The following is an 11,325-nucleotide window of genomic DNA, read 5'->3' as shown; positions in this document are numbered from 1 at the left end:
TAGATAACTACCAACATAGTTTTGGTTTTAGTAAGTTTTAGAACATCACTATAACACAAATCACAAATATTGGGCCAACATTGGTCCAACATTGAAGTCGCGTTTCGTACTCGACACCTCATGGAATACAATAGGTATTCAGCTTTGTCTAGCATAGAAGTGAGCATTCAATGCTAAAGATATATTTATATATATGATAGACAGCTGCTACTGTCGATTGGAGTTTTCTGCCAAAAACGTCAGAATGACAATTCAAGTTTAAGCGCTCAAGTTGTTGTTTGTTGAGCAGAGTTCCTTTGATAATTCTATTTTATGTAGTCGTACAGTGCAGTACGAGGCGTCTATTTTTATCGCATATTTTTACGTATAGAGATAATGATAATATGTCAACGTTTTGGCAGTGATAAGTTATAAGTAACCTGTGTTATTATCACTTTAATTTTGTTATTTAATCAGATTGTATACGTTTTATTGAGAAATCAGGTAAGTTTTTAACGTATTTATTTAATTTGTATAGAATTTAGTCCTTTTTCGGGGTAGTTGTGTGCTTAAAATCGCAGTTTTATTCGTTGCTCTTGTAATTATTGGGTTTTTTATTTATGAAGGAAACAATTTCTCACATATTTCCTTGTTACCGGCAAGAAAGTTGTAACTTACATAAGCTATAGTGAATGCTGTAACTATACAGTTATTATCTAAAAAATAAACATTATGTTACTTAATATGAACTTTTTATTATAAATATGATAAGTGTGTCATTGTTATTATAAAACTTCTGATATAATTTTATCTTCAACTGTGCATAGCGACATGCATTTTAAAGTTCTTGCATTTATGAGACTCATACCTTTCTTTAACTGATAGTGAAAAAAAAAACAGATAATGTTATATCCTTCAAAATAGTTATTATAGGTTTATCTTTATCTTGTTTTTAAAAACTTTTACAAAGTTCATTCCTAAAATATTATCAAACATTCCAACCTTGAATAATTACCCTTTTTAATTATACCCCTTAATAATAATACCACACAAGTTTTCCATTATTACTATGACAAGGATAAAGTATGTACTCCATGCATTAATATATGTATAGCCTGTCAACACGGCCATATAGATTTTCATTCAACGGTGACTGGTCATACATACCTGTACAAGTATGTGTAAACAACAGTCATTGTTGACAGTGAAGTGTAAATCACCTGAATACAAACATAAAACACTCAGGTAACAAATCAATGAGCATACAGTCATCACTCATCAGGTTAATAGTCTTTAGTCTGTGCTTGTGTTCCAAGGAGGTAGGATAAAGTAAGTTTGACATAGATGACAGTTGCTCTTGCTGTTTAAAAGACAAGCTTCTGCCTGTGATTTTGTCCATGTGAAACAATTTTAAAGGGTAAATAGTTTTCTATGTGTTAATCCAGGTTATAAGCTATTAGTGTACACAATTTCATAAAAATTGGTCTAGTAGTTTATTTGTGAAGGAGTAACAAACAACATACATTCATCCATCCTCACAAAATTTCATTTTCCAAATGAGTAAAACAATAAGATCTTAGATAAGTTCATATTTGTAAATTTGTTACAGATCTGATTAAAAAGTGATTTCTTAAAAATGTTACTCTCAGCTGTTTTATAAATTTAATATGAGTGTACACTCAAATTCATTCTCTGTCCCTGTGCCCAGATAGCAAAAATGTTAAGCTATTTTATCTGTCTTTAAAAATTCAAAGACAAATAAAATAGCTTAACATTTCTGATCATGACCCATTATTAAAACACTCTGGGAACCTTTAAGAAAACTACCCTTAACACCTGAACCCCTCTTTGGTGTATCAGAAAGGAAACTTTACACCTATAACCTTATTCCTTAAGTCACAAAGTCACCTTGTGAAGTCCCATCAAAACACAATATAAATCTAATTACTGACATGTTTTTAACCTATTGATTTTTCCTTAAGTAATATATTCATGTCCTTACAACTAATTGCTCTTTGTTATGTAAGCATGGTTCCTTTTGAATTATGGTATGATTTATAAATGAAATAATAATTAGGAAAGTTGGTCTTATTTTGTATTATGGCCCATAAATTCAGTCATAACAAGTTATTACATTTTTCTAGGCAATTATAAATAAATAATACCTATTATAAAATGATTATACATATTATTATGGTTGTTACACTTGCTACACTTTTCTTAAAACATATTCAGATCACCAAAAATGCAATAGTCCAGCATATTTTGGTCAATAAAGGGATGGCTGAGAACCACTGGTCTAAATTATACACAGAAAATAGTTTTCTTTTACACTTATTGCATAGGGATAATTCTTAGGTTATTTCTAGTTTTGCAGCCTGGCAAATTTTCAACATGGAGGTCAATTCTGAGAAAGGAAATTGTACTATTAACATGATTCATTCATACATAACTGTTGTTTTGTAGTTTTCCTTATAGCATGATTCTAAGGTATGGAGTTCATACATACTTGTCTAGGGAAAAGCTTCTCAATTTATGTTTTATTTAATTTTAGTAACACAGTTACTATTAATTTTTTTAACAGCAGTCCTAACAGACTAGGTTAAACACTAGGTTGTTCAAGCACCTACTGTTTTAGCAACCATACTGTTTGCTAGTTAATCTTTAAAGAAGTTCATTTAAATTGATGCTTGTTATCCATTATGTTAATAATCTATGACTACTGATTCATATAGTGCTGAGTAGCATACGAATGGTGGTTTTTACAGACATATAGTAATAATGTATCTTTTGTCTACTAATATAATTATCTCTATATAAGTTTGGATACTAACTGCACTCGATTGCGGTATAACTACTCCGCATTTCAGTGACTAGAGCTTATTGTGTGTGCATCCACAATACAACATAAAGTTATGACTTAAAAGTATCAAATTACTGGTTGCCGATGCTTAAAGTATCATATTTGTTGTACTTAGCCCTTTGGCACTACATAATAGCCTTATCAGTAAAATCTACGATAAAATACTCTACACATAGATACATCAACAGTAACCATGACTTCAGCTTATAAAACAAACGGTGTTATCATTATGATAATAAATGACTTCAAATTACCATATCGTTATGAAATATCTACTATTGTTTAAATGTAATAGGATGCTGGAGAAACTGTCAATCGGTGCATGGCGTGTGGCGGGCGCGTACTGCACTCTTGCGAAGACTGGCTTGCAAGTGAGACTAGTCTCTTCAGCCATGGACAAAGGAAGCAATTTCTTTTTTAGGCAGGTGAGTTCTTTATCCAAATAACAAAATTTGGCGTCACTTTTTTAATGGAACGATTTTTTCTTGTAGGCGAGTGAGTTATTTATTCGAATTATAAAAGTTTATGGTACTTACTTTTTTAATATAAAGTTTTATTAGTATTGAAATATTTGCTTTGTTTTTTTTATGCAGTTGTAATCTAATCGGTAATCTTGGGCGTTGATGTTATTAACGTTATGATTGGATTCGATAACGAGCAAGAAAATAAATAAAGGAATATGATAGTATTATTATAATAATAATATGTTTTTTATACAATATTAATGATGTATTCGCTGTTTTTCTTCATTCTTTAGATATCACATATTTACTTTGAACTCGAAACTGTAAATAATGATGCTAAAGAAGTGTTCATATTTACGATTACGTTGAAAATGACGTTAACTTTACAGTACACTTAGTGATATAATTAACATGAGCGTGTTAATCTCTAAATAATATCTTCAGTATGATCCGATTTTTTTTCGTAAATAGTTTGCCTTGATCAGATCGAACTCAGAGAAACGCAAAATGATTTACGATGAATATAATTATGATTGCCTGCGTACAGTCGTACACCTGCTCTAACCTTTAGCATAATGAATTGTGTACATTAAGTATCAAGTAATCATAGTAACTGCGCGTCATCATCAATTGCTGGCTTCCTGCAGTTCAATCGTGACTCAACGATTTATAGAGTTAAGCTCTATCTAGCCAAGAATATATTATGCAATCTAAAATAGTCCCAGAAGGTTTAATTTTAATAACTTAATTAATTTATCGACCAGATTTCGACTCCATTTTTTAATAATAAAAATGTTTCTAGTGCCACCTGAACAATAATTTAATATAGGTACCACATACAAATATTTATGATATTTTGGTTAATTCACGGTTGCTTTCAAAAACTATGTGACAAAGATGCGTATTTTTATATCAAAATGTTAAAAAATATATGACAAGAGACAGACATTTCTGTGTAACGACTAGTATCGAGTAGTATCAACATTGGCTGATGTGTTAATCCATTGTTGAAAGTAGTATCGTCGCCGATAGATAAACAAAGACCACACATAATGCGATGCACTTGATCGTAATTGTCGCCCGATAGCTTATCTGTCTGTGCAAATAATCGGCTAGTAGGTATTCAGACATTAAAAAATAATTTGTTTGTTCTAACACGTAACCTTTGAAACCGCTCAAAAAAGTTTGAAAACAATCTATCCATAATATATGAACCATGGGAGAACCAGTAAAATCTAAAGATTCTGTAAAATTGAAAATTTTTGAAACCAGGACTAGATGTTGAATGTTACCTGTAACAGTAATCTCATTGAAATTTTAAACCTTCAGTTTGTCCTTTAACATTACCTACTATAAGCTGTACTTCATAACTAATATTTAATTATCAATGTGTGTTGTGTTTCAGTTGTTCGACACAGTGAGCAGTACGTACTCGTACTTGCTGGGCGACACGCAGACCCGCGAGGCGGTGCTCATAGATCCGGTGCTGGAACACGCTGAAAGAGATGCTGCACTCATCAAGGAACTTGGCTTCAAGCTTGTTTATGCCAGTAAGTATATTACACACTACAGTTATGTATCTAAGTTACATATGGGAACTTTCCATCATCAAAGTGACTCAATCTGCAACTAAACCTATATCTTTATGATAGAACTTCCAGCTCAGTATATTAAAATCAGTCTTGTCTACATTACACTATGTTTTATTAGAACTCTGAACCATGTTTAGAACTCCCAGCCATTCACAAGTTACCAAAAAGGCGCTCATTTCTAAAAAAAGCTATTGCAATTCCAACTAAATTTCGAGGAACCAGATTTTATGTTTGAACCATCCGCGTGATATGCGTAACTAGAAACATTTCCGTTTAAGATGTTCTCCAGTTAGCAACAAATCATTCTCTTTACCGTACATATAATATGTCAATTTAAAATAGTTTTTGTTTCTTCCCAGTGAACACGCACATGCACGCAGACCACATAACGGGCACGGGCAAGCTCAAAGGTTTAATACCGGACACGAAGAGCGTCATCGGCAAGGCGTCCGGCGCTCAAGCTGATGTTCACTTGAACGACGGTGATGTAGTAAAGTTTGGAAAACATAAGCTATTAGCCACCGCCACGCCTGGACATACTAATGGATGCTTGACTTATATCTGTCATGAACAGGTTAGTTTAAATTGTTTTATCCTAATATATCTAATAAATCTTATAAATATTATTCCTTGTGTACTACTGATCGCTTTCTTGTTGGAAGTATTTCCTAACGGATTGGTAGAAAGGCGTTATATTATTATCCTACAAGTTAACAAATAACAGGTTGAAAAGTCCATTCCTTCCATAGTTGAATAAAAAGGTCTCAGGTATCTGAAGTAACGCCACTAAGCAGGAAAACTTTTAATTATCCCACGGCTAAGAATTACGTAAACGCTTTTTGCGGGGTACAGCTCTTCTGCCTTGTATAAAAAAAAATCGCGCATCGAACTCATCTTGACCATAGACTTTGAAATACACATACTATACCAAAAACGACTATCTCAATTTCAGGGCATAGCATTCACGGGCGACACCCTCCTAATCCGAGGCTGTGGTCGAACAGACTTCCAGGAAGGTTCCTCCGAGGGTCTGTACAAGTCAGTCCACGAGCGTATCTTCACGCTCCCGGACCACTACACGTTGTACCCCGCACACGACTATAGAGGACAAACAGCCACTACTGTGGGCGAGGAGAAGAAATACAACCCAAGGTTGACGAAACCGCTGCCAGAGTTTGTGAACATTATGAAGAATTTGAACCTGCCTTATCCTAAGATGATTGGTGAGTGTTATATTTTTTTCACATTTTATATTACTAGAGCAGTGATAGCCGAGTGGTATAAGTTGGCACCTCCCACGCAAGTGGTCGTAGGTTCGAACCCAAGGCAACACACACCAATGATTTTTCGAAGTTATGTGTGTATTAGAAATAATTGTCACATGCTCCAACGGTGAAGGAAAACATCGTGAGGAAACCTTGCATGCCTAAAATTTGTTAAATACATTTATTGAGGGCATGCAAAGTCCCCAACCCGCACTTGGCCAGCGTGGTGGACTCAAGGCCTAAACCCTCCCTCATTACGGGAGGAGACCCTTGCCCAGCAGTGGGACAGTAATGGGTTAAATTTATTTATTTTATTATATTACTTTAGGCATTTGATTAACTAAAAAGTAGACAGGTATTTTTGATAATAGATTTGGTTACTAGTTACGTTTATGTCCTTGACCTAATGGGTGGTGAAACAACCCCGACACTATGTACTTAATTTGAGACAATAGAATTATCTTAATCTACTGCGAGTCCGCAGCCGATCCGCATTACTAGCGCCATCTATTAGCCATAAAATGAGATGGCGGAGTAAGAGTTCCAGAGTTACAAGAATGCAGTGGGACTGAGCATCTCTTCTGTTTTTATACTGTCGTCTTTTTCGTTTCGTTAGTAAAATGTGTCTGTTCATACACATACTCATAAACAATAGACATGATAAAATACTAACGTGTAATATTGTTTCAGACAAAGCTGTACCAGCCAACAAAGTTTGTGGACTACATTATTAGAAGATTGTAAATACAGCAAATAGAACCATTGCGATCAACCTATGAATAGAAAAGCAATGTTAAACAATATTATCAATGTGAATAATGTATTTTAAAAGTATCATACTATTTATAAATATTAATTATTATTATTATGTTGTAAATCACACGACTCGATGCACTTTTATTTAAGCTTGTCTCTTTATTTTTTACGTAATGACTATTAAAGTGATTTGTAAACCACTAGTGTCCATATTACCTCAACTAATAAGCAGAGCAAATTAAAACCCATACGCAATCCGGTTCAAACTAGTATCTAATATTAGGCCATCAAACTCCATGAAGTTTACTTGTGTTCACGCTGTTTGGAGACTTTCAATGAAATCGATTTTATATGTTCCTCTATTCCACAGCATGTCTTAGAGACTGTAATATAGTTATGTTGACAAAAATGTAATATATTTTTATAACATAGATGTAGATAAACCTGTGATAATATCAGTGTTTATAATTACTATTTCTGTATAAAAAAATATATATTATTATAACGTTGAATGTGTAAAAATACGTTTTATGTCAATTTCGTTTCTCAAATACTTTTATTAATTTTGAGATTTAGAAAATGCACATATCTATTCTGTAATTTATGCAAAATGTTATTTTTTACTGTTTTTTATGAGGCACATTGTTAAATTGTTATTTTATTGTAATTATAATAATCAAGTAATATGTCTTGTTAATCATCGTAAATGTTATCATGACCATTGTAAGTAATATCTGTTTTATAAAAATGTTGACTAACCGTTTTGTTTCATTTTTACTGTCTTAAATCCTTAACTAGTTAAATTAAATGAAGGGCCAGTTTTACCTAGTGAATTCTCGGATATACGTTGTCTGAAACTTACCTTTACTACTTCTTACTTAATAATCCTTTGGATAAATAGGTAAATTGACAGCAAATGGAAGATTAAAATAACTGTCTACAGTGTACAACCGCTTGATTTGCTAACCAATACTTGGCAAAGCCGGGCCCTAAGATTCATAAAAAAAATCACCTACTAAGAAAACGCAGTTTCATGAATAAAGTACCTAAGATCAAAGTACAATTATTAACAAAATAAACTGCAAACACATCGTATACATTAATTACAATAAAATCAACCGTGAGTTGTAATTCAAGTCGGTATGTTGTTTGACATTTCATTACGTACAGCGTTCTCTAGGGGGCGGCGGCCTGCCCGACTGTGCAGCGTTGTACGTGGGGACGCGCGACATTAGCCAAATGTCGCAGAAACAGGGGACAATTAATGGCCGCCGTGATATATCGGAAGCGCCCTGTTAGCCGCCATAACTCGAACTGGATAAAATAATACCTGGCGTTTTGTTTCACTGGAGTTACGGTAGTAAATCATTTGCCAGCCAGTTGGTTTGAACTGGCTGCTAAGATTTTGGGTAGTTTCTGTTTAGATGTGTCTATTTTCTATTTAAATTTATTTATTAATTATTTTCGGGACCGGTATTTCGTAATAAAGAGAATCCGTGGTATTACCTAGTATAAAACCCGTTTTCATTCTAAACGATGATTAAAAATTACAGACAAAAATATTTTATCTAAAGAGCTCTTTATTGATAACAGTCAAAAAAGCCCTTGAGTATTCATTAATAAGCGAAAAAATAAATTCAGTTAGTAAGCGCCATCAAAGCTATTACTTTAATGACCAATTTCCACATTTCACGGTGATCACCGGGAAAGGAAGAATTGTGATGGTATAACGTACAAATTTATACGCACCGGGCTTTAGGGGGTAAATATGATGTATAGCGCAGTATCGTGATTGTGGTGGGCCGTGGCTCGAACACCAGCGATTAGTCACGCCGGGGGAGCCTTGTGCGGGTGCAAACGATGAATCAGTGGGACCGCCTTATTAAATGAACTCGAAAATTGTATTAGTACCAAATGTTTGGGTTAGATGAAGTTCGAAGTTGGGTGACCGTTTAAGGGATGTAGTGTTACGTTAAGTTGAGGGACTGATAAGCTGGCATAATTATATTATTATGTAAGTTTGGTTTCCTCCTTTGAAATCTTTTAATTTAAGATCTTGAAATGTGTGTGAATCAAGCAAAATAAGTTTGTAGCGATCGTAGTAAATGGCGCTGTCGTCTCACTGCTCAACCCCATCAATTAATCTATGTTGAAGAAATTGCCCTTTTGGGATTATCGGTCGAGCAGTTATGTCAAAGTAATGTAATAAATGTCCGAAATCGAATGTCGTCTTCATTCATTTTTATATTTTTAGCATACGATTTACTTAAATTATGTTTAACCTTACGAATTCTTTGATATTCTATGTCTAGTCTGAGTCAGGTATCAGACAAAAAGGTCACAGCCACTTTACATAGAGGTCGGAAAACTGCAGCGTAATGCCGTCTCTACACTGTTCTATTGTAACACCACTAGATGGCGCAAATCGAGTTAGCAATAAAACTGAACCTGTGACTGAACTATGAGAAAAATTGTGACGCCAACCGTTCTACGATGATGTAAGATGGCTAGAAGATTATAATTTACCCAATTTTGCCATACTACGACAAAAGAATTTTGGCGTAAATTCAAAAATAGACTCGAGTCTCGCAACAAAGTGGTTTAAAGTTGCTATCGTGTTCCAATTTCATTACATAAGTGGGTAAGAGCCCAAACATCTTCGCTGACTCATTGGCACGTAAAACCTTTAAGGCTTTTGAGTATAGGAATGGGTTGACGTGAGCAAGGTACAATATTGATTAGCTTATAGTTGTACAGAACGTTGTAACGCGGGACCTAAGTAAATCTGTGCGTTGTAAGCTGAGAGAGATAATGTAAAGCAAGATTGTGGGCATTATTAATCACTAGTTCGTCTCTAGGGAGACTGGGAAAATAAACGCAACAGATTGGCTCGTTAGATTGTGCCTTAAGCCTCGGACGCACTGACGGACCTCGTTATGGAATGAGATAGCCGTAGATGGTCGGAGAGTAGGAGCAGGGATACGTGAATTATTCTTTTAAGGGGCACTTTATGTGAACATCTGGATCTAAGAAGAAAAAAATAATCCGCTACTAGTCACGGCTCCGTATATATCTCACGTGTTTTATACTCCTCTTTTAATGAAAGACATGGTTTTTATCACCGTTCCAAAGTCGAGTTCAGTAAAAGAAACTCACGTTTGCTTAAAGCCGTTTTTTAATCGACTTAAATATTTGGGCATCTAACTTTGTCGCTATTGAAATCTGCCATATTTTTAAAGTAATTAAGTTAGGCAGCAGTCCGTATTATATGGTGTTCTATAAAGATTTAAAAAATATTTTTCTAAATTTCTGTAGACGTGGTGGCGTATACGAGAGATGTAAAAGATTGTACTAATATTATAATGTTCAATATTCTAGGAGTAGGTACGAGTTGCTTAAACAGACAAGATTTAGATTATGACAGCAGACATCATAATTTATTCTGAATCCATGTTCTATAGAAATTCGGGCGGCAGGGGTTTACGTCGCATTAGATTAGACTAGAGTCGACTTCGACTGACTTTGGAAACGGTTAGTATGATGGATGCGAGCAAGCAAAGCTCTGTGCCACGCAAACAGTAGTTCAGTTAACTCTGTTGATAGATGCACTCTGCCTTTGTGGAATACTGTGCACACAGCGACACATCTTGCTCCTATGTTTATTGAGAAAATACGTTAACTAGCTCGTTCGGCTTTGGTCAACACTAGACCTAGAAATAACATTGAATACTGGCAATGGTAAAGCGACACGAGCTACTAACCGAGAATATGAACTATCTAATGGCCCATAAAAGCAACTAACTACAATTCATGCGAACAGTATTTTAAACACCACATCCAGTGCCAAGTATACCAACGTACTTGGATGCAATGTTCTTGGCGCATGTCTCGGACAAAGGCGAAAGACCGACTTAACTTTTATGTCGTAGTCCATTTGATACAGCAGCGACACACAATTCCTTTTAGATATACTATTAGTAAATAGAGTCGAACTGGTCCGCGACAAATCCGAGCACATTTATCTCCCTTTGCGTCCGCAGCTTTACAGTAAGGCCCGCATGAATACCGGAGCGTCTGGCTGCATGCGACATGCCGTGACGTCACCCGCCCGCCATATGCAAATATCTAGAATATTCCGACGAACGAAGCGCCGACCATTTCTATGTGCAGATGCCTTAATGGCCCGCCTTGGTTCGCTTCAAAATTCGATTTGGTATCTACTATCTTCCATTTGAGATGCCCTGTGCATGTATCTGCACTTTTAGATAGCTCGTTTGGTTTATTGGTCTCGTTTATGATCCGAGAGGTCGAGGCTCTAGGATTTTGAATGTTTTATTGTAGTCTCAACTTTATTGAAGCGCAGGTTTACAATGTCGTGTTTCAAATTGTAGTAAAAAACAAGTCGA

The 11,325-nt window shown here is 35.0% G+C and overlaps 1 protein-coding gene across 2 annotated transcripts; it reads left to right on the top strand.

Moving 5' to 3' along the window:
- The first annotated feature begins 231 nt into the window (after nt 1-231).
- On the top strand, nt 232-7,672 carry LOC142976914 (persulfide dioxygenase ETHE1, mitochondrial). 2 transcript variants are annotated; one of them, XM_076120519.1, is made up of 6 exons: nt 232-483; nt 3,138-3,267; nt 4,712-4,856; nt 5,258-5,472; nt 5,851-6,121; nt 6,854-7,672. In XM_076120519.1, exons 2-6 carry the CDS (start codon nt 3,139-3,141, stop codon nt 6,895-6,897), a joined length of 804 nt encoding a protein of 267 aa, XP_075976634.1. In that variant the 5' UTR covers nt 232-483; nt 3,138; the 3' UTR covers nt 6,898-7,672. The 2 variants fall into 2 exon arrangements, with proteins under 2 accessions (XP_075976634.1, XP_075976635.1); XM_076120520.1 differs by lacking the exon at nt 232-483 and adding an exon at nt 1,251-1,396.
- The last annotated feature ends 3,653 nt before the right edge of the window (nt 7,673-11,325 follow it).

The sequence above is a fragment of the Anticarsia gemmatalis genome, chromosome 12 (genome assembly GCF_050436995.1).
Source record: "Anticarsia gemmatalis isolate Benzon Research Colony breed Stoneville strain chromosome 12, ilAntGemm2 primary, whole genome shotgun sequence".
Classification (NCBI taxonomy): domain Eukaryota; kingdom Metazoa; phylum Arthropoda; class Insecta; order Lepidoptera; family Erebidae; genus Anticarsia; species Anticarsia gemmatalis.
Note: the sequence above shows the minus strand (reverse complement) of the source record. Positions and strands in the feature narration are given on the sequence as shown.